The sequence below is a fragment of the Oryctolagus cuniculus genome, chromosome 3 (assembly GCF_051225735.1).
Source record: "Oryctolagus cuniculus isolate XC-2025 breed Fujian yellow rabbit chromosome 3, ASM5122573v1, whole genome shotgun sequence".
Lineage (NCBI taxonomy): Eukaryota > Metazoa > Chordata > Mammalia > Lagomorpha > Leporidae > Oryctolagus > Oryctolagus cuniculus.
The window spans coordinates 140,410,446-140,434,812 of record NC_142869.1 but is presented as its reverse complement, the minus strand read 5'-3'; the positions used below and the strand labels follow the sequence as shown (position 1 = coordinate 140,434,812).

Here is a 24,367-nt window from a genome sequence, read left to right as displayed (position 1 = left end):
ATTGAGAGAGAGAGACAGAGAGAAAGGTCTTCCTTTGCCATTGGTTCACCCTCCAATGGTTGCCGCGGATGGTGCACCGCGCTGATCCGATGGCAGGAGCCAGGTGCTTCTCCTGGTCTCCCATGGGGTGCAGGGCCCAAGCACTTGGGCCATCCTCCACTGCACTCCCGGGCCACAGCAAAGAGCTGGCCTGGAAGAGGGGCAACCGGGACAGAATCCGGCGCCCTGACCAGGACTAGAACCCGGTGTGCCGGCGCCGCAAGGCAGAGGATTAGCCTAGTGAGCCGTGGCGCCAGCTGAGCATACTTTCAAAACAACCAGGAGTGGCCAGCCTAGCACTCCTTCCAGCCCTGGATGAGAGATGAAGAACGTGGCTCCTGTCTGCCCTGTGACTGTCCACAGAACTCAACCAGAGATGTGTTTATGACTAATCAAAGCCTCAGGCGAAAAAGAAAAATAAGTCTGAATCCGTGTACATTCCAAGAGTGTTAAGGGTACTTACTAGTTTAAATGAAAATCTGTGAACAACTTCCAGATTCTGTTTGAGAAATCAGTTTTATTTATTTGAAAGGCAGAGTGACAGAGTTGGGGCTGGGGGGAAGCAAGCTAATGAGCTTCTAACTGCCGACCTCTAAGGCCTCCTTTGGTACCGCATCCTCTCCAGTCTCTTGTAAGCACTGGGCCCCAGGAAACACCTCGTCCGTGCTGAGCTTGCCTCTCTAGTCCCCACCGCTGAAGCCTGCCTCTTCTCAGGGCTCCCTCTTGGGTCGCGCATGCTCAGTCACAGCCTCACCCGCTCTGCCCCTTTTTTCCTGGCTCTGCTGGCTCTCCTGGAATGCACAGCTTCCACTCTCAGCACCTTGGTGTTGAGGGCCTCCAGATCTCCACTTGCAGCCCCCAGGCTGAGACAGGCCTCTGTTTGCAGCAGGCTGCCAGGGAGCCCTGAGAGACACCACGCGACCCCCAGGAAGCCAAGGCCTTGAAGTCCGCTCCAGCATCCTCTTCGCAAACACCTCTAATGTCTTTGTCATTCCTTCTCTCAGGTCCTAGTAGCAACATCCACCAAGGCCAGAAACTAGTGGTGCCTCGCCTCCCACCATGGCCTCCTTCTGTGCTTTCTACCCCAGGTCTTTCTAACATGTCCCCTTCGTTCTGGCCTCGTAGGCCCTTTCTGAGGTCACCTTGGCTCTCACCAGGATGAGCTCAGTATCTGTCCTAACCCCATGCACTCTGTTCCATCCTGCATCCTCGTTTTCTTGCTAAAACACAAGGTGGTTGTGTCACTGTCCTGCTTCCCACTGCCTACAGAACACTGTGTGAGTCCCTGCACGGAGCAGAGTTGGCCCTTTGCTACCTGCTCCACTTACTCTCCCTGCATGCAATTATTGGGTGGTTCCCTCTTTCCCACCTTGATCCGACTAGTGCACTTTAATTGTTCACTTGATCCACATTAATTGGGTGCATACTACACGACAGGTATGGTGAAAGAGTTTTGAGATTTGCTCATAAAAAGCACAGTCCCTACCCTCAAGGAGCTTCTGTCTGATGGTAGGCAAAGCACTGCGATAGTGCTCTTACGGCATAAAGCAAAAAATAGTTCACTGAATGAATGAATGAATGAATGCTCAAGCCAGGCTCTCACACAGGTCCTTTTCTGGAGGGTTGTTGTGAGGGTGGAATGAGAAGATGTTGGAAGAGTGGAGTCCGGCACATTTCACTGCCAGAAGTATTTCCATTTGTATTGTCATCGTGCCTTGAGAGTTAGGTCTCCGTGGAACAAGAGGTGAAGGGGACATCAGATATATTTTTTTTTCCCCAGAGGAAGTGATACCTAAGCAGAGTCTAAAAACCTGAGTTAGCCAGGACAAAAAGATTTTATTCCCACATCCAACACTGTGCGCTGGGGCAGCAGTCAGGAGTCAGACTGGCAAGCAGAAGGCAGGCTTTCTGTGAGTGTCTGCAAGGGAAGGAGTTAAGATCACAGGCTCCGTAAGGTTCACCTTACAGACTTCCATCCCCTTAACTTTCCCAGTGTGTTTAGCCAGCATCACAGTCTCCTAATAACAGCTGCCTTCAAGCTCCACAAAACAAAATGGACTTGGTTTGAATTGTTTCATTTCATTAAAATTAACAAACGTATGGACTATGTTGCAATCGAAAGACAATTGCTGTGCTATTTAACAATTGATAGTTTATTTTCTCAGTAAGTAAAGATAGTTATTCCTCATCCAAGGCTTAAAAACTGATGATATTATAAAAGTATGCTCTTTGAGGGAGAAGATTCATATTTTAACTAGAAGTTGATAGGTCCAAGTAAACATATAGTTTATAGCATCGATTATTTTCTTTATTATTTCCTGATAGCATGAAGCCATTACTCTTCTTAGTATTTGTTTCACCTTACCTTAGCAGGATTGATAGGATTGCAAAGGATTAGAGACTGTCTTAAAAGCTCAATGTTTTCTTTCTGGTTTTGGTCTCCACAGCATTTTTAATAACAGCCATAACTATCATCATGTAAGGCATTTTTTTCTTTCCCACTATTTGGGAATTTTTTCCTACAGGTTTTTCCAGCTTTTTCTTTTAAATGATGCAATACCAATAATTCATTTATGATAAAAAACAAAAATTCAAGACTTAAGATGGTGGGATAGGGAGGGAGCTTACTGCTCTAGTCTAGGGGAAGACAGTTGTTAAAAAAACGGACAGGGGCCGGTGCTGTGGCACAGCAGGTTAACGCCCTGGCCTGAAGCGCAAGCATCCCATATGGGCACCGGTTCTAGTCCCGGCTGTTCCTCTTCTGATCCAGCTCTCTGTTGTGGCCTGGGAAAGCAGTAGAAGATGGCCCAAGTGCTTGGGCCCCTGCACCTGCGTGGGAGGCCCGGAAGAAGTTCCTGGCTCCTGGCTTCAGATCGGCGCAGCTCTGGCCGTTGCAGCCATCTGGGGAGTGAACCAGCGGATGAAAGACCTCTCTCTCTGTCTCTACCTCTCTCTGTAACTCTGTCTTTTAAATAAAATAAAATAAATCTTAAAAAAATGGACAGACATGGCCGGCGCCGCGGCTCACTAGGCTAATCCTCCGCCTAGCGGCGCTGGCACACCGGGTTCTAGTCCCGGTCGGGGCGCCGGATTCTGTCCCGGTTGCCCCTCTTCCAGGCCAGCCCTCTGCTGTGGCCAGGGAGTGCAGTGGAGGATGGCCCAGGTGCTTGGGCCCTGCACCCCATGGGAGACCAGGAAAAGCACCTGGCTCCTGGCTCCTGCCATCGGATCAGCGCGGTGTGCCAGCCGCAGCGCGCCGGCCGCGGCGGCCATTGGAGGGTGAACCAACGGCAAAGGAAGACCTTTCTCTCTGTCTCTCTCTCACTGTCCACTCTGCCTGTCAAAAAAAAAAAAAAAAAAAAAAAAATGGACAGACAGCAATCTCAGAGAAGAGTTACGGAGAAAACTCCATGAAGAGGAAACTCCATGCAAATTAGAGCGACGCTGAGGATCTGTGTAGAGGACATGGACGCACACAACTCAGGATCCAAACAGCTGAGAGCCTCAGCACTAGCTATGGAGAATGAAGTGAGACCAGACTGCAGCAGCCCAAGCCACTGGTGATAAAGCTGCAGGAAGAGCCTGGAGTTGAGCCCAGCTTGGAGCCCTCAGGGGGACACTGTACTTGCCAATCCAGAGGGAAAAAAAGGGAGCACATTTCTCTTGCCCCAACCACCTGACATTGGTATTCTGCAACTATCTAAGAGAGGATGGGTGCCATTTTGGTCATGTGTACCGGCTGCGCCAGCTAGTGTTCAGGCGCCCAGCAACCAGCCGAGAATAGATGCCTGAGTCTGGTTGGGAGAACTGAAAGGAAGCTGGGTGCTCGTGACTGTGGGAGGCCTGTGTGCCAGAACTAAGAAAACACTGTGGCTGTGTGGAAGGGCGCAGGGTGTGGCTGGGTCTCTGGGCAGTCACTATGGGCACCTCAGGGCTCCCTGATTCCCTAGGGAGGGTCATTGCTGCGGGTTCCCTGCTCACATCGAGGACTGTACAGATCTTTTGTGTGGTTCTTGTGGCAGTGCAGATGAATACTGTGCCCACTGGGGCTATTGCTCAGGCGTTGGACTCCTGGGAAGAAAGGAGGGGACCATGAGACTACACCTACAGAGCAGAACAAACCTCCCCTTGGATAAAAAAAAAAGACAGAGAGACTGACCACACCAAATTTGGATGTTGCCTTGGACGCTCCCCTCACTGCAGAGCACTGAACAGAGCTCCTTGGGCACATCCAGCACATGTCTCTAGGTATTCACTGAAAGAGCAGACACTCCACTAAGCCACACAGGCATCGTCCAAAGATAAAAGTCATCACAGATTGGGGCCGGTGCTGTGGCGCAGCAGGTTAATGCCCTGGCCTGAAGCGCCAGCATCCCATATGGGCACCGGTTCTAGTCCCAGCTGCCCCACCTCCTATCCAGCTCTCTGCTATGGCCTGGGATAGCAGTAGAAGATGGCCCAAGTCCTTGGGCCTCTGCACTCATGTGGGAGACATGGGAGAAGCTCTTGGTTCCTGGCTTCAGATTGGCACAGCTCTGGCCATTGCAGCCATCTTGGGAGTGAACCAGCGTATGGAAGGCCTCTCTCTCTCTCTCTCTCTCTCTCTCTCTCTCTCTCTCCTCTCTCTCTGTGTAACTCTGACTCTAAAGTAAAAAATAAATAAATCTTAAAAAAAAGCCATCACAGAGAGAAAAAAAATAAAAACAAGTAATTCCACAAATGTCTAAAAACAAATGCAGCAACTCAAGACACAAGAATAATGAAGACGGCAGGCACCACGGCTCACTAGGCTAATCCTCCGCCTAGCGGCGCCGGCACACCGGGTTCTAGTCCCGGTCGGGGCGCTGGATTCTGTCCCGGTTGCCCCTCTTCCAGGCCAGCTCTCTGCTGTGGCCAGGGAGTGCAGTGGAGGATGGCCCAGGTGCTTGGGCCCTGCACCCCATGGGAGACCAGGAAAAGCACCTGGCTCCTGGCTCCTGCCATCGGATCAGCGCGGTGCACCGGCCGCAGCGCGCTGGCCGCGGCGGCCATTGGAGGGTGAACCAACGGCAAAGGAAGACCTTTCTCTCTGTCTCTCTCTCTCACTGTCCACTATGCCTGTCAAAAAAAAAAAAGAAGAAGAAGAATGAAGACGACATGACGCCTCCAAAGGAAAACAAGACTCCAACACTACAACGTGAAGATGGAGAGAAGAAACGCTGGAAATGCAAATCAAAAACTGACCACAGGATTACTTAGAAGTAATCAGAAGCAAATCCACGAAGTGAAGAAACCTGTACATGACATGAATGAAAATTTTTCCCATGAAGTTGAGATTTTAAAAATCAAAATAAAATATTGGAAATGAAAAATTAAAGAGAACAAATTAAAAATGCGGTGGAAATCCTTAACAACAGACTCAGTGAGGCAAAAGAAAGAATATCCAACTTAGAAGACAAATCTCTGAAAATTTTACACTCAGATTAAAAAAAAAAAGAGAAGAAGAAATTAGAGAACTTAACAGTGTTGGAGATTTATGGGATACTATCAAATGACCCAACATATGCATTTTAGGAGTTCCTAAAGGTGTGGAAAGAGAGAATGGATTAGAAGGCATTTTTAGTGAACTAATTACAGAAAAACTCCCTAATCTGGAGAAAGAAAGGGTCATCCAAGTACTGGAAACACATAGAACTCCTAATAGACATGAATTAAACTCTCCACAGTAAAACATAAACAAAAGTTTCTAAAATGTACACAAGAGAAACAAGAGATTACTTTCAGAGAATCACCAATTACACTCACAGCAGACTTCTCTTCAGAAACCCTGGAAGCTAGGAGAGAATGGCACGATATATTCAAAGTCTTAAGACAAAAAAAAATTGTCAACTCAGAATACTGTACCTTGCAAAGCTCTCATTTATGAATGAAGGTGAAATAAAGGCCTTCTATAGTAAATAGAAATTGAAAGAATTTGTCACTACTCTTCCAGTCTTACAGAAGATTCTTAAGGATATGCTACACACAGAAACACAGAAACATGGTCATCACTATGAAAGAAGGTGAAGGCAGAAAATTTCCCAGGAAAAGTACAAAAGTAATCCAAATTAAACAAGAATATTTTTGGAAAAATGGCAGGGCCAAGTCATTTCTGATCAACAGTCACCTTGAATGTCAGTGGCCTCAACTGTCCAGTTAAAAGATACAGACTGGCTGAATGAACTAAAAAACAAAATCCATCTATTTCCTGCCTACAAGAAACATATCTCACCAACAAAGATACACACAGACTGAAAGTGAAAGGACAGAAAAAGATATTCTATTCATGTTAACTGAAACCAAGTAAGAACTAGTGTAGCCATCCTAACACCAGACAAAATAGACTAACACAAAAAATGGTAAAAGAGATGAAGAAAAGCACTATGTAATGATTAAGGGATCAATTCAACAGAAAGATGTGTTATAATAAATGTATATGCACCTAATTGCAGGACACTTGGCGACTGAAAAGAAATGTTAATGAATCTAAAGAGAGACATACTCCAATACAATAGTAAAGGAGACTTCAATACCTTACTTTGCAGGAATGGACAAATCAACCAGACAGAAAATCGGCAAGGAAACAATAGAGTTAATCGGCACTATAGACCAAATGGACCTAATGGATATTTACAGAACTTTTCATCCTACAGTTGCAGTATAGACATTCTTCGCACCAGTGTATAGAACTTTCTCTATAACAAATCACATGCTAGGCCATAAAGCAAGTCTCAGCAAATTCTAAAAAATCAAAATCATACCATGCACCTTTTCTGATCACAATGGAATAAAGTTGGAAATCAGAAACTCAAGAATCTCTAGAACATATGCAAACACATGGAGACTGAACAACACATTCCTGAATAAACAGTGGGTCATAGAAGAAATCAAAGGAGAAAAAAAATTCTCGAAACAAATGAAGATAACAACACAACATGTTAATATTGATGGGATACAGCAAAAGCAGCACTAAGAGGGCAGTTTATAACTCTTGGTGCCTACACCAAGAAATTGGAAGGGCACCTAGAGAAACAAGAGCAATCCAATCCCAAAATTAGTAGGAGAAAATAATTACAATTAGAGAAGAAATAAACAAAATTGAAACAAAAAATACAAAGATCAGCAAAAGGAAGAGCTGTTTTTTGAAAAAATAAACAGAATTGATACATCATTGGCCCAACTAACCAAAAAAAAAAAAAAAAAGGAAGAAGAAAACCCAATTCAATAAACAGAATCATCAGAAATTAGCAAAGAGCTGTATGCCAACCAACTGGGAAAACTAGAAGAAACGGATAGATTCCTAGACACATACAACCTGCCTAAACTGAGCCATGAAGACACAGAAAACCTAAACAGACCCATAACCAAGATGGAAATCAAATCAGTAATAAAGACTCTCCTGGAGCTGGCACTGTGACATAGCGGGTAAAGCTGCCATCTGCAGTGCTGGCATTCCATATGGGTGCTGGTTCGAGTCCTGGCTGCTCCACTTCCAATCCAGCTCTCTGCTATGGCCTGGGAAAGCAGTAGAAGATGGCCCAAGTCCCTGCACCTGTGTGGGAGACCCGGAAGAGGCTCCAGATTCCCGGCTTTGGATTAGCGCAGCTCTGGCCATTGCAGCCATTTGGGGAGTGAACCAGCAGATGGAAGACTTCTCTGTCTCTCTGCCTCACCTTCTCTCTCTATGTAACTCTGACTTTCAAATAAATAAATAAATCTTAAGAAAAAAAAAAGATAAAGACCCTTCTTACAAATAAAAGCCCAGAACAGGATGGCTTCACTGCTAAATTTTACCAGATATTTAGAGAACTAACTCTAATTCTTCTCAAGCTCTTCAAACAGTCGAAAGCAACAGAATCCTCTCAAACTCCTTCCATGAAGCCTGTATCACCTTAATTCCTAAAGCTGAAAAAAATACAACAGACTAAGAGAACTATAGACCAATTTTCCCAATGCACATAGATGCAAAAATTCTCACAAAATACTAGCAATCAAATCCAACAACACATCAGAAAGATCATTCACCTGGAGCAAGTGGGATTTATCACTGGTATGCATGGATGGTTGAACATTCACAAATTTATCAATTTGACACATCACATTTACAAACTGAAGACCAAAAATATGATTATCTTAACAGATGCAGAGAAAGCATTTGACAAAATACAACATAGTTTTATTTTATGAAACGTTTATTTATTTATTTGAGAGGTAGAATTACAGATAGTGAGAGGGAGAGACAGAGAGAAAGGTCTTCCTTCCATTGGTTCACTCCCCAGATGGCCCCAATGGCTGGAGCTGTGCTGATCTGAAGCCAGGAGCCAGGTGTTTCTTCCTGGTCTCCCACGCAGGTGCAGGGACCCAAGCACTTGTACTTCTACTGCTTTCCCAGGCCATAGCAGAGAGTGCCCATATGGGATGCCAGCACCGCAGGCAGAGGATTAACCTACTGTGCCATGGTGCCGACCTCAAAATACAATATCATTTCATGATGAAAACTTTAAGCATATTGAGTATAGAAGGAATATTCATCAACAAAATCAAGGCACTTTATGACAAAACCGTGGCCAGCGTCCTATTGAATGGAGAAAAGGTGGAAGCATTCCCAACTAAGGTCCAGAATTAGACAACGATGCCCACTGTCACCACTGCTATTCAATTTAGTCCTGGAAGTTTTAGCCAGAGCCATTAGGCAAGTAAAAGAAATCAAAAGGATACAAATTGGGAAGGAGGAAGTCAAACTATCCCTTTTTGCAGATGACATAATTCTACATATAAGAGATCCAAAAGATTCCACTAAAAGAGTATTGGAATTTATAAAAAAAAAAGTTTGGAGGCCGGCGCCGTGGCTCAATAGGCTAATCCTCCACCTTGCGGCGCCGGCACACCGGGTTCTAGTCCCGGTCGGGGCGCCGGATTCTGTCCCGGTTGCCCCTCTTCCAGGCCAGCTCTCTGCTATGGCCAGGGAGTGCAGTGGAGGATGGCCCAGGTGCTTGGGCCCTGCACCCCATGGGAGACCAGGAAAAGCACCTGGATCCTGGCTCCTGCCATCGGATCAGCACGGTGTGCCGGCTGCAGCGGCGGCCATTGGAGGGTGAACCAACGGCAAAGGAAGACCTTTCTCTCTCTGTCTCTCTCTCACTGTCCACTCTGCCTGTCAAAAATAAAAAAAAAAATAAAAAAATAAAAAGTTTGGTAAAATCAACACACAAAAATCAATACCCTTTGTTTACATAGACAATGCCACGCTCAGAAAGAATTTCTAGATCCATTCCTTTCACAATAGCTCAAAAAAATCAAGTACCTTGGAATAAATTTAACAAAGGACATCAAATTATATGGTGAGAATTACAAAACATTAAAGAAAGAAATAGAGGAAAACATTAAAAAAAAAATGGAAAAATCTTCCAGGTTCATGAATTGGAAGAATCAATATCATCTAAATGTGCAAAAGCAATTTACAGATTGAATGTGATACCAAACAAAATATCAAGGACATTCTTTTCAGATATAGAAAAAATGATGCTGAAATTCATTTGGCAACACAGGAGACCCCGAATAACTAAAGCAATCTTATACAACAAAAAACAAAGCCAGAGGCATCAAAATACCAGATTTCAAGACATATATTACAGGGCAGTTATAATCAAAACAGACTGGTACTGGTACAGAAATGGGTAGACCAGCGGAACAGAATAGAAACTCCAGAAATCAATCCACACATCTACAAGCAACTTATCTTTGACAAATTAGCCAAAATCAATCCCTGGAGCAAGGACAGTCTCTTCATCAAATAGTGTTGGGGAAACTGAATCTCCATCTGCAGAAGTAAGAAGCAACACCCCTACTTCACGTCTTATACAAAAATCCACTCAAAATGGATCAAAGACCTAAATCTATGACCCGATACTATCAAATAATTAAAGAACGTCAGGGAAACCCTGCAAGACATTGGTACTGGCAAACAGTTCCTGGAAATGACCACAGTAGCACAGGCTTTCAAAGCCACAACTGACAAATGGGATTACATCATATTGAGAAGTTTCTGCACTGCAAAAGAAACACTCAGGGGCTGGCACTGTGGCATGGTGGGTAAAGCATAAGGGTGCTGGTTCACGTCTTGGTTACTCCACTTCTGATCCAGCTCTCTGCTATGGCCTGGGAAAGCAGTAGAAGATGGTCCAAGTTCTTGGGCCCCTGCACCCATGTGGGAGACCCAGAAGAATCTCCTGGCTCCTGGCTTCAGATCAGCACAGCTCCAGGCAATGTGTCCAATTGGGAAGTGAACCAGTAGATGGATGACTTCTCTCACTCTCTCTGCCTCTGTGTAACTCTGACTTTCAAATAATAAATAAATTAATCTTTTTAAAAAAGGAAATAGGAAAGTAAAGAGGCAACCAATAGAATGGGGGAAATTATTCGCAAACTATACAACTGATAAAGGATTAATAACCAGAATATATGAAAAGCTCAAGAAACTCATAACAAAACAAACCATCCAGTTAAGAAATGGGCAAAGGACTTAGATGTTTTTTCAAAAGACAAAATCCAAATGGCCATCAGACATGAAAAATGCTTACGATCACTAGTGGTTAGGGAAATGCAAATCAAAATCACAATGAGGTTTCACCTCAGCCCCATTAGAATTGTTTTCATACAGAAATCAACAAACAACAAATGCTGGTGAGGATGTGGGGGGAAAGGCACCCTAATCCACTGCTGGTGGGAATGTAAACTGGAACATCCACTGTGGAAGACAGTATGGAGATACCTCAGAAATCTGAATATAGACCTACCATATGACCCAGCCATCCCACTCTTGGGAATTTACCCAAGGGAAATGAAAACAGCATATGGAAGAGGGATCTGTACCTCCCTCCACATTTACTGCAGCTCAATTTACAATTGCTACGATATGGAATCAACCCAAGTGTCCATCAAGTGCAGATTGGATAAAGAAATTATGGGATATGTACACCCTGGAATACTACACAGAGGTAAAAAAATGAAATCCTTTCATTTGCAACAAAATGGATAAAACTGGAAAATATCATACTTAGTGAAATAATAAAAAGACAAATACCATATGTTCTCCCTGATCTGTGGTAACTAACAGAGCACCTAAAGGTAATCTGTAGGAGTGAAGTTGACACTTTGAGATGTGATGACTTTGAAGAGCCCTTGATGTGACTGCTGAAGAGCAGGGTTGGTTTTTTTTTTTCATACTATTTGTTGAACTCTTTACTTAGTATAGAGTCAATCTTAAGCTTCGTACAACTTTTATACACATATTGTTAGACTTGTAACTCCTAATTTGCTGGTGCTGTTGTAAATGATGCTGTTTTTTTTTTTTTTAAATTTTTATTCCAAATAATTACTGACAGTACATAAAATTACATTTACTGGTCTTTATAGAAAAAAGAAACAGCAGTTTATAGGCACTAGTAAATGTTAATAAGATTAGATGTATCTTTTCTCAGTCCCATACATATTTCAGGATATTAATGCTCAGACTATATTGTATGCTGCACTGTCAGCAATATAAACATTTTCATACACTCAAAAAAATTTAGGTTTTGACAGAATTCTTGAACCTATCTACAAACATTCAATTTTTTGTTTACAAGTCACAGGATGAAAATCCATTTACCAAAAATACTGATAATATTTGTGAATTTATAATTATGGTAGAGTTTTCTGATTCCAGAATTATGTATATACAATCATAAATTGCAAGTAATAGTCACCAAGAGTCACATTACTTAGATAAAATCATATTTATAACTACTTGAGCCATCGCCTGCTGCCTGGAAGTGTATGCAATAGCAGGGTGTTGGAATTAGAAACGGAGCTGGGACTCGAGACCAGGCACTCTTATATAGGATGTGGGCATCTCAACCAGTGACTCAATCACCAGGCCAAACACCTGCCCCTAAATCCATTAGACTGTCTTTGGCAAAGCAACAACTAAGAGAAATTTTCTTTAAATTCTATTTTCTAATTCTTTTTAAAATTTATTTTTATTTTATTTGCAAGACAGAGAGATGGAAAAAGATCTTATATCCTCAGGTTCATTCCCCAAATACCTACAATAGCCAAGGCTGTGCCAGGAGAAAGCCGGGTGCCCAGAATTCAGTCTAAGTCTCCCACATGGGTGGCAGGGATCCAAGTACTTGAGCCATTATCTCCTGACTCCCAGCTTGCATTAGCAGGAAGTTGGATTAGAAGCAAAGGTGGGACTTGAACCCAGATACTCTGATATGGGATGTGGGCATCCACATGGCAATTTATCCACTGCACCAAACGCCCCTAATATAATTATTAAGTTTAAAAAAATTCCCAAGATGTCACTCCAAGAAAAAAAGTGCAACTATGCCCTTCCTTGTCAGTGAAAATGACCTAAGAATTCAAACAGTGACTTCAAATATCAAATATCAAGATGCTTAATACAAGGAATATACATATGGAGACCAACTTGCATTCAATCAACCAACAACTGCAGAATGGCTGTTGTATTCAGGCATAAGGCCAGCCTCTGGGAAGAAAGGTCCCTGAGGCACAATTGCTCTACTTGAGAAGCTCATACCCTCATGGGCAGCATCCACCACTTCACAGAGGGAAATCCAGTAACAAGTGGTAAATGTTGCAATGGAGACAAACGAAGTTGGATGGAAGCTCAATAGGTGGGAGAAACAAATTTGCATGGAGCCAGAGACCTGGCTTCACCTTTTCACTGTGATGTGTTTGTAAGCACATGCCTGTGAAAGCTTGAGATTCTGGGCATATGTGAGGACAATTTTTCGAAATATGTGCATGTTTTTCATAATATGCATTTTCCAAGAATATTTTCAAATCTATCCAAAATTTAATCTAAAATGACTATAACAAGTCTAAAATGAATAGTGCACACAGCTGACCCAAGCCTATAGGCAATGTATATATCAACATACATGATCAAATATTTAAAGCAATAATAATAATTTTCAAATACATTGACAAGAAATTTAAGTGGTAAATTAAACAGATGGATTTTTCCAGAATTCTAAAATTGCTACTAAGATTTGTACTTGCAGGGAAATTACAGGTAATTCATTAGGAAAACATTTATGCAAATAGGATACATTTGCTTTTGGTTTTGGTTCCTCAAACTTACTGTTTTCAAAAGTCTCTAGACTTCCATCAGTAACTACTAAGTAATTAATTATTGGAGATATGATGGGACAGTAAGTCAATCTTTCATCAGTCAAGTAATAGCAATGAAGTACTTACTCCATACATAGAACATAAGACTTCCCATGAATCATTTGGACACAAACAACATGAAAAAGTTTAAAAATGACTCTTACCTCCTTGTTCACACAACTGCTGGGCTAAAGCATCTTTGAAGATAACCTGGCCCCTGTGTGTTGCTGTAGCCCTGGAAATAAATAAGAAAAGGTTAATACAAATTTTGTAATGTTTGCTGATAATACACATACTTTAAAACTTAGAAAACCCTATTCCAAAACTTTCTTGTGTAGGAAATTTTTTTTAACGAGTGCTTCTGAATGGTGATTATCAATGAAAAATAGAATGAAAGCTTAACCCAAGGAATCGAGGTTGATGATTATCTTCTGGTCTTGCTTTCCAAATAGTATTTTTGGGCACATCTGAGCAAAGCCTGGGTGGAAGAAAAGGTATGGGAAGGATGCTTATTGAAATGTATTCTTCAGGAGACCTTGATAGGAAGGTTTTGTGAAGCCATAATGATATCAGTACTCGAGAAAGACGTGCTTAAGGTGTTTTTTTCCCTTGAAATCAATAGTCACCCTAACACCAAGAGTTGAGGCAGAGAATTACTTTTTTAAAAAGTATTTTCAAAAAATGAGGGCTATTCAGAGCTTTCATAATAACCAAATCTGTCAGAATACAATACAGCTTCCCCCTCACTGGGTCTCATTCACTATTTGAAGGAGATGTACATCTTTCACCTCCTCTAATCAGAGCTGTGCACATGGACTGTTGGAAAAAATAACATCTTTGCAGCAGATGTGTTATTCAGTGGCCATAATAGGAAAAGTCTTGTTAAAGGAAGAATTATTATGCTTTCTGTATGAACTTTTCCCTTAAAAAGATTTTTTTCTGCTGCGAAACATTATTTAGAAGAATTGAGAACAGAAAATAATGTCTGTTTAAGAAGCCTGATTTTAGGAAATAGGCCATACAAACTCTTTTTAGTAATTAAGAAAAAAATTAACATTAAATTTTGACTTGACTTTAAGCCAAAATCACAATAGAACAAAATGATTTGCTTCAACCATCATCTGGTAAGGATGGATTTTTGCAAAGCAATGTGCTAGCGCATGAGAGGACAAAGTCTGAGTTCTACATTGCTCCTCCCCATGTCACCCTGTGGTCAACGTCTTCTCCCTTCCTAGATTCAGCAGGACTTCCAGCTCCCAGCATTCCCCAGCATTCCCCAGCCTGGTCCCCATGTGAGTCCCCTTCAGACTGCAGGACTTCCCAATTCCCATCCTCCCACCGTCCCCTAGTGCTAGCACCGAGGACCAAGCTCTCTGAAAGTGATCCATGCTGAAGTGCTAATAGGGGATGTTGCTCCAGGTTAACATATTTCATCAGTGAAACTGTGAAAATATTATACCATAGCTAACACCTGCCCACGCTCACACCATGACACAATAGTAAGAGTAGAAGGGGATGTAATTGGAGAGAAAAATCACTGGGCAGCCTCATAAGGGATCAGTTCTTGCTATTGCATATTAATCATTATTAAACACTCAGATAAACAGGTGCTTCCATTTTCTCTGTAGAGGCACATACCTCTAAGGGTTTTTCTTTGATGCCAGAAAATTGAAAATGAGAATGAAGACCTATGGCTGGTCTAGCCATATATGTGGTCTACATCTTCACTAACCAATATGGCTTTTCCATCCAGAGGGAATACACTAACTCTGTTTACCTACATTCATCCTTCAAATCAATCATGCCAGAAATTTCTCAGCTTACTACACTTATAATAGTAACACCGTGGCAATCAATGTAGAATTTTAATTTGGCATTTGCCTTGAAAGGACATATTTCCTGAAATCACTAACTACAATGTACAATGATTAAATAATTGCTCATTTTAGTTGCCTTCTGATTGTATGTAGTTAACACTTTTAGCACAATATTTCTTGGTGATCCACAAACTTAGTTAACCCTGTGCAGGTCCATGTTCTCCATGAACACGATGATGCAGTATTTCAATAAAAGACACTTGCAACAGAGCCTACACCTTCTCGCTGTTGGAAAGACACTGGGATTCCTGAGTCACTGCACAGTGCCTTGGGCCTGGTCCATGCTGTTTGCTCTGTTCCTCCAGGCTGGCAATCTATTGCTTTGTGCATATTCTTTTATCTGCTACTTGAATTCACTGGACATGTTTCCTAAGTTGTTGGGGAATATGGAACAACTGAAACTGAAGAAATCTTTGCATTCATCTAGTCAAACTTCTATAGAAGTGGTATCCATTCTTCCAGTAAACACAGAATTCCAATTCTAAGAGGCCTAGGTTGTGAAGTTGTAGGACTCACTGGCCTTGTTCAACATGCTCCCTACGACCAGCCCTCCACATCTTACTGGCACACTTCTCTGGAACTCTGAGGGCTTCAGAGAGCAGGGATTGAAAACCACTGAACTGGTCCGGTCTCTAAAGCTGGTGGATCAGGAATCTGAGGGCTGTTCCAGGTCACACAGTCTGTAAATAGCAGTTGGGATCTGATTCCAGGTCTTTGACTTGAGGCCTTGTATGCTTCCTATTGAATCACTAGTTTCTCAGGTGTGCTCCATGGTGGTGCCCTAGGGGTGTTCCTGGGAGACAAGGGTGGGGGGAGGTTGCAGAGAGTGCTCCAGCCACCAATCAACTCTATCAGAGCACCTAGGCTTTGTTATGCTATTGAATTTAGCTTGAAGAAAGGGCTCAGCAATTAAAAAAAAAAAACTGCTTTGGGAGCACTGCACACCATGTGTTCAAAGCCATCATCTGAGGTCTTGTTTGGTCAAAGTACAAGTAGAAGCAATAATGGGGCCAGTATTCATCCATTATGAATTCATATTTATCCCCTGCTAGGCATGGTTGTAGGACTCCGCATAAATCAACTCAATCCGGACAACAGCCTAATGAGATAGGCACCATTATCTGTGTCTTGAGACATGGAGCTACTGCATGATTTACAAATGCCACACAACTCAATGTAAAGCCAGAATTCCAACTCAGGCAGTTTTGGATGATGATAACATACTTTAGGAAAAAAAAAAGAGAGAGAGAGAGAGACTTTCATTGACTTGCTTTATTTGAAAGGCAGAGAGACAGAGAGAACTCTGATCAGCTGGTTCAGTTCCCAAAAAGAGCTGTGTTAAGCCAAAGTCAGGAGCCAGGCACTCACTCCAGGTGAGTTCTCCACAAGGGTGGAAGGGACCCAACTATTGAGAACCATCACCTGATGCCTCCCAGGTGTACAACAGCAGGAAGTTGGAATCACTCAAACTTCTATATGGGATGGGGTTGTCCCAACCAATGTTTTAGCTACTAGGCCAAATACCCACTCCATGATAGTAACTTCCAATCTCTTTCCAGAAGGAAAGCCAACATTGAGACCCTGATCTTTAAAATAATGTTTTATCTGGGGCCGGCACTGTGGCGCAGTGGGTTAAAGCCCTGGCTTAAAGCACCGGCATCCTATATGGGCACCGGTTCGAGACCTGGCTGCTCCACTTTTGATCCAGCTCTCTTCTATGGCCTGGGAAAGCAGTAAGAAAATGGCCCAAGTCCTTGGGCCCCTGCACCCGTGTGGGAGACCTGGAAGAAGCTCCTGGCTTCGGATCAGCGCAGTTCTGGCTGTTGTGGCCAATTGGGGAGTGAACCAATGGATGGAAGACCTCTCTCTCTCTCTCTCTGCCTGTCCTCTCTCTGTGTAACTCTGACTTTCAAATAAATAAATAAATCTTAAAAAAAAAACCCTGTCTCTCTCTCTCTCTCTGCCTCTCCTCTCTCTCTGTAACTCTTTCAAAAAAAATAATAATGTTTTCTCTGGCTTACACCCTACTTCCACCCTTCAGGCTATAGCTAAGCTGAATTTAACGTGTTCAGCCTCATTTTGGACCAACTTCTTTCCCATTCTGGGTTGAAAGCTTGGCCAGTTGGCTACCAATCCCCTGGAATTTGTCTTTAAAAATATCATTTCTTTTGAGCCTTTCTTTCACAGTGCTCTGTGAATTCCTTAGATTCTAACCAGGTCATTGTAGTCCCACTTTAACTCTGCCATATTTCCTCCAGTGGTCTCCATGGCTCATTACTTTCCTCCTGTTCTCTACCAGACAACAAGAGCAGTGGATGCCAGCCTCAGCCGTGCTAATGCCCAAACTCTGTAGAGGTACCCAGTACCCACATGCATGTTGACAACCATCCTGTGCACCACTTTCTTTGCAAACTTTCAAATCTCTCAGATAACCTTTTCATATAAAAACACCGCCCGCACTGTGTAGTAGGTAATGGGTGTCATTTTAAAAGGTTTGCATATTGGTGTCTTCTGAAGAAACAGCAGAAGCCCAGGTGACCAGCTATACTGCTTTAGGCTAGGGAAAGACAGTAGAAAAAAAAATTAAAAATTGGAGGAAGTACATTCTCAGGGGAGAGTTAGAGAGAAAAACACAGGAGAAATTCTACAGAAGGTAGAGGGATGCTGTCGAAGATGCGGACACACAGCAATGAGCACGGACATAACACAAGACCCCTGCAGCCAAGAGCTGGAGAAAGCACCTGCTTTGCAGAGTGAGGTGAGATTAGAACTCTAACAGCCTAGGCGGAGCACCCACAGGCAGCTGGCTCTGGGACATCTCTGCCTCTCCGTGGACAGGACAGGCTAGTGCTCATGTGCACACTGTGACCACGGGAGCCCCGTGTGCTGTGACCGTGGAAATTCTGTGACTGCATGAGGGGGTACAGGATGTGGCTTGGATTCTGGGCAATCGCTGTGTGCAGCTCCACATGCTCAGAGCTCCCTAATTGCCTGGGGTGGGTCACTGCAGCAGGATCCTGCTCACACTGCGGACTGCACAGATCCTTTGTGCAGTTCACGTGGCAGCATAGGGGAGTATGGTACCCACTGTGGGCCAATACCCGGGCATTAATGACAATTGGAAGAGAGGAGTTAAGTGTGTGATTACACCAGCAAAGGGGGTCATACCCTCCTTCCTGCTAAAAAGACATAGTGCTGCGCTAGACACTCACCCTATCCTGGAGCACTGAGCAGAGTGCCTTGGGCAAGCACAGCACATATCTCTGGGAATTCACTGAAAGAGCAGACACTCCACCAAGCTACAGAGGCATAGTTCAAAGATAGAATCCATCAGAGGAAAAAACCAACAAGCATCTCCACAAATGCCTAAAAATAAACACAAAAATTTAAGAAACAAGAATAAGGAAGACAACATGACACCCCCCCCCCCAAAAGGAACACAACAATCCTTCAATACCAGAATATGCAGGTGAAGAGATTGATCAAATGCCTGAAATAGAATTCAAAAGATTAATCATAAGATTACTCAGAAGCAATGAGAAGGGAATTTATGAGTTAAAGAAATCTTTACATGACATGGGTGAAAATTTTCCCCATGAACTTCCGATTTTGAAGAGAAATCAAAATGAAATATTAGAAATGAAGAATTCAACATGTCAAATAAAAAATACAGAGGAAAGCCTTAACCACAGAGCTGGTGAGGCAGAAGAAAGACTATTGAGCTAGAAGACAAATCTTTGGAAATGTTTCAGTCACAAAAAGAAGAAATTGGAAAATTAAAAAAAACACTGTTGGAGATTTCTGGGATACTATCAAATGACCCAATATATGAGTCTTAGGAGTTCCTGAAGTCATGGGAAGAGAAAACAGATTAGAAGGACTTTTTAATGAAATAATTACAGAAAACTTCCCTAATTTAGAGAAACAAAGGGATGTCCAAGCAGAGGAAGCAAACAGAACTCCTAATAAATATGACCAGAAAAGATGCTCACCACGATACACTGTAGTCAAACTCTCTACAGTAAAACATAAAGATTCTAAAATGTACACAAGATTACTTTCAGAGGATCACCAATTAGACTCACAGGTGACTTCTCATCAGAAATCCTACAAACTAGGAGAGAATGGCAAGATATATTCCAAGTCTTAAGAGAAAAAACTGTCAACCCAGAATTTTGTACCCTTCAAAGCTCTCATTTGTGAAAGACCTTCCATAACAAATAAAAATTTAAAGAATTCATCCAGTATTACAAAAGATGCTTAAGGATGTGCTACACAAGAAACACAGAACCATGAAAGAAGGTGAAGGCAGAAAATCTTCCAGTAAAAATACAAAGGAAATCCAAAGCAAACAATAGGAATGAATATTTATGGGAAAATGGCAGGGTCAATTCATTATCTATCAATAGTACCCTTGTATGTAAATGGCCTAAATTCAGCAATTAAAAGATGTGGGCTGGCTAAATGGATTAAAAAAACAAGACCCATCTATCTGTTGCCTATAAGAAACACAACTCATCAACAAAGATATATGTAGACCAAAAGTGAAAAGATGGAAGAAGATATTCTATGGTAATGTAAAGCAGAAACGACTATGTGTAGCCATCCTAATATCAGACAAAATAGACTTTAACACAAAAACTGTTGAAAGAAACAAAGAACAGCACTATGTTGTGACTGAGGGATCAATTCAAGAGGAAGATGTAACATTATAAATGTGTATGCACCCAATGCCAGGGTGCATAGCTCTTTAAAAAAAAGTTAATGGATCTAAAGGGAGACACAGACTCCAATAAAATACAAATGGGGGACTTAAACATCATACTTTCAGGAATGGACAGACCAACGGGCCACAATATCAACAAAGAAATAACAGAGCTAATTGACACTATGGACCAAATGGATCTAACTGATACCTACAAAACTTATCACCCCACAGCTGCAGAATACACATTCTTTCCATCAGTGTATGGAACTTTCTCTGTGATAAACCATAAGCTAGGTCATAAAGAAATTCTCAGCAAATTCAAAAAAATCAAAATAATATCATGCATTTTTTTCTGACTACAATGGAATAAAGCTGAAAATTAACAACTCAAAAATCTCTAGAACATATGCAAACATGGAGACTGAATAACATGCTCCTAAATGAACAGTTGCTCAAAGAGAAATCAAAAGAGAAATGTTAAAAATTCTGGAAATGTAGTAAGAGGAACAATACAACATATCAACACTTACAGGATACAGCAAAAGCAGTATTAAAGGGGAAGTTTATAGAAACTGGTGGGAGGAAGCACCTGGCTCCTGGCTTCAAATAGGTGCAGCACACCGGCCGTAGTGGCCATTTGGGGGGTGAACCAACGGAAGGAAGACCTTTCTCTCTCTCTCTCTCTCTCACTCTCTAACTCTGCCTGTCAAAAAAAAGAAGGAATTTGAAAGGTAACAAATAAATGAACTATCAACATATCTCAATGATCTAGAAAACCAACCACAAACCAAATATAATATTAATAAGAGGAAAGAAATAATTAAAATTAGAGAATAAAGAAACAAAAATTTAAACCAAAAACAACACAAAAGATCAGTGAAATGAAGAGCTTGCTTTTTGAAAAAATAAACAAAATTGATACACCATTAGCCTAACTAACCAAAAAAAGGAGGGAGAAAACCCAAATCAATAAAATCAGAGATGAAAGAAGAAATATAATAACAGGTACCACACACACACACAAAGAATCATCAGAAATTCCTACAAAGAGCTGTACGCCAACAAACTGGGAAATCTAGATGATATGAATAGATTCGGGGCCAGTGCTGTGGTGTAGCTGGTTAAAGCCCTGGCCTGAAGCACCAGCACCCCATATGGGCGCTGGTCCTAGTCCCAGCTGCTCTTCTTCTGATCCAGCTCTCTGCTAAGGCCTGGGATAGCAGTAGAAGATGGTCCAAGTCCTTGGGCCCCTGCACCCATGTGAGAAACCTGGAAGAAGTTCCTGGCTTCTGGCTTCAGATCAGTGCAGCTCTGGCCATTGTGGCCATCTGGAGAGTGAACCAGTGGATGGAAGACCTCTCTCTCTGTCTTGACCTCTGTAACTCTTTCAAATAAATAAAATAAATCTTTAAAAAAAAGAGAGAGAGAAACAAATAGATTCTTGCACACATACAATCTACCAAAATTGAGTCAATGGGGCTGGCATTGTGGCACAGTGGGTTAAAGTCCTGGCCTGAAGCACTGGCATCCCATATGGGCCTTAGTTCTAGTCCTGGCTGCTCCACTTCCTATCCAGCTCTCTGTTGTGGCCTGGGAAAGCAGTAGAAGATGGCCCAAGTCCTTGGGCCCCTGCACTCACGTGGGAGACACGGAAGAAGCTCCTGGCTTCAGATTGGCACAGCTCCAGCCATTGCGGCCAACTGGGGAGGGAACCAGCAGATGGAAGACCTCTTTCTCTCTCTCTTTCTCTCTCTCTCTCTCTCTCTCTCTGCCTCTCCTTCTCTCTCTGTGTAACTATGACTTTCAAATAAATAAAATAGATATTTAACAAAATAACTGGATCATGAAGCCAAAAATCCTAAACAGACCAATAACCAAGACAGAGACTGAATTAGTAATAGAGCCTCACAACAAAGAAAAGCCCAGGACCAATGGCTTCACTGTTGAATTCCTCCAGATATTTAAAGAAGAACTAATTCTAACTCTTCTCAAGTTATTCAAAACAACTGAAAGAAGGGATCCTCCCAAACTCCTTCTTTGAAGCTTGCATCTCCTTAATTTCTAAACCTGAAAAAAATACAACAGAGAAAGAGAACTACAGACCAACATCCCTGATGAACATAGACACAAAAATCCTCAACAAAATACTAGCTAATCAAAGCCAAAAACACATTAGAATGATCACTCACCTGGACCAAGTGAGATTTATCCCTGCTATGCAGGATTGGTTCAACATTCACACATCAAAAAATGATACCTCACATTAAAAAACTGAAGAACACAAACCACATGATTATCTCAATAGACACAGAGAAAATATCTGATAAAATACAACATCCTTTCATGATGAAAACCTTAATCAAACTGGATGTAGAAGGAAGATTCCTCAACATAATAAAGACAATTTAATTACAAACCCACAGCCAGGATCTTATTGAATGGGGAAAAGTTGAAAGCATTCCCAATAAGGTCTGCAACCAGAAGAGGATGCCTGCTCTTACCATTGCTATTCAATATAGTCTGGGAAGTTTTAGCCAGAGCCATTAATTAAGAAAAAAGAAATCAAAGGGATACAAATTGTGGAGGAAAACTATTCCTATTTGCAGATAACAAGATTCGATGTATAAGGGATCCAAAAGACTCCACTAAGAGACTATTGGGACTTAGAGAAGAGCTTGGTAAAGTAGCAGGATATAAAATGAACACATAAAAATTAATAGCCTTTGTATTCACAGAGAATGCCATACCTGAGAAAAAACTTCTAAGATCAATCCCATTCACAATAGCTACAGAAAAATTAAATACCTTGGAATAAATTTAACCAAGAATGTCAAAGATCTCTACAATAAAGATTACAAAACATTCAAGAAAGAAATAGATGACAAAACCAAGAAAGTGGAAAATCTTCCATGTTCATAGATTGGAAGAATTAATACCATCAAAATTTCCATATAACCAAAAGCAATTTACAATGATCCAAATAAAAACACTAAGGACATTCTTCTCAAACCTAGAAAAAAAAACAATGCTAATATTCATATATAAGAATAAAAGACATGGAATAGCTAAAGCAATCTTTTACAACAAAAACAAAGTTGAAGGCATCACAATAGCAGATTTCAAGACATACTATAAGGCAGCTGCCATCAAAACAGCCTGGTACTGGCAAAAAAAAAAAAAAAAAAGAGAGAGAGAGAGAGACATGTAGACCAAAGGAACAGAATAGAAACACCAAAAATCAATGCTCTCATCTACAACCAAATTACCTTTGACAAAGGAGCTAAAATCAATCTCTGGAGCAAGGACAGTCTGAAGAGAAATACTAGCTGATGGGGCTGAGAAAACTGTATCTCTGCATGCAGAAGTATGAAACAAGACCCTCCCTTACACCTTACACAAAAATCAATTCAAAATGGATCAAAGACCAAAATCTATGACCAGATGTCATCACAAAACACTGGGGGCCGGCGCCATGGCTCAATAGGCTAATTCTCCACCTGCGGCGCCGGCACAGCGGGTTCTAGTCCCAGTCGGGGTGCCAGATTCTGTCCCGGTTGCTCCTCTTCCTGTCCAGCTCTCTGCTGTGGCCTGGGAAGGCAGTGGAGGATGGCCCAAGTCCTTGTGCTCTGCACCAGCATGGGAGAGCAGGAGAAGCACCTGGCTCCGGGCTTTGGATCAGGGCGGTGTGCCGGCTGAAGCATGCCAGCCGCAGCAGCCATTGGGGGGTGAACCAATGGAAAAAGGAAGACCTTTCTCTCTGTCTCTCTCTCTCACTGTCCACTCTGCCTGTCAAAAAAAAATTTAAAAAAATAAAAATAAAAAAAAACACTGGGGAAACTATGCCAGACATTGGCCTAGGCAAAGACTTAGCAAAGTCTCCAGAACCACAGGCAATCAAAGCCAAAATTGGCAAATGGGATTACATCAAGCTGAGAAGCTTCTGCACTGCAAAAGAAAGACAAAGTGAAGAGGCAACTGACAGAAAGGAGAAAATATTTCAAACTATGCAACTGATAAAGGATTATTATCCAGAATCTATAAAGAGCTCAATAAATTCAACAACAACAAAACAAAAATCCAGTTAAGAAATGGGCAAAGGACTTGAACAGGCATTTTTCGAAAGAGGAAATTCAAATATCCAACAGAAACTTGAAACAATGCTCAGGATCTGTAGCTATCAGGGAAATGTGAATCAAAATCACAATGAGGTGGTCGGTGCTGCAGCTCACTAGGCTAATCCTCCACCTGCGGTGCTGGCACCCCAGGATCTAGACCCAGTTGGGGTGCCGGATTCTGTCCCGGTTGCTCTCTTCCAGTCCAGCTCTCTGCTGTGGTCCGGGAGTGTAGTGGAGGATGGCCCAAGTGCTTGGGCCCTGCAACTGCATGGTAGACCAGGAGGAAGCACCTGGCTCCTGGCTTCAGATCAGCGCAGCGTGCCGGCCATGGTGGCCATTTGGGGGTGAACCAACAGAAGACCTTTCTCTCTGTCTCTCTCTCACTGTCTAACTCTGCCTGTCAAAAAAATAAAAATAAATCACAATGA

At 42.2% G+C, this 24,367-nt stretch overlaps 1 protein-coding gene across 2 annotated transcripts in view; it reads right to left on the bottom strand.

The window, feature by feature from the left end:
• Nucleotides 1-24,367, bottom strand: part of RELN (reelin) — a 539,369-nt gene that overhangs the window by 303,237 nt on the left and 211,765 nt on the right. For both annotated transcript variants that reach the window (XM_051849694.3, XM_070071183.2), the window contains exon 4: nt 13,404-13,474. In XM_051849694.3, the coding sequence (XP_051705654.3) occupies nt 13,404-13,474 (71 nt within the window). The remainder of the gene's footprint in view (nt 1-13,403; nt 13,475-24,367) is intronic.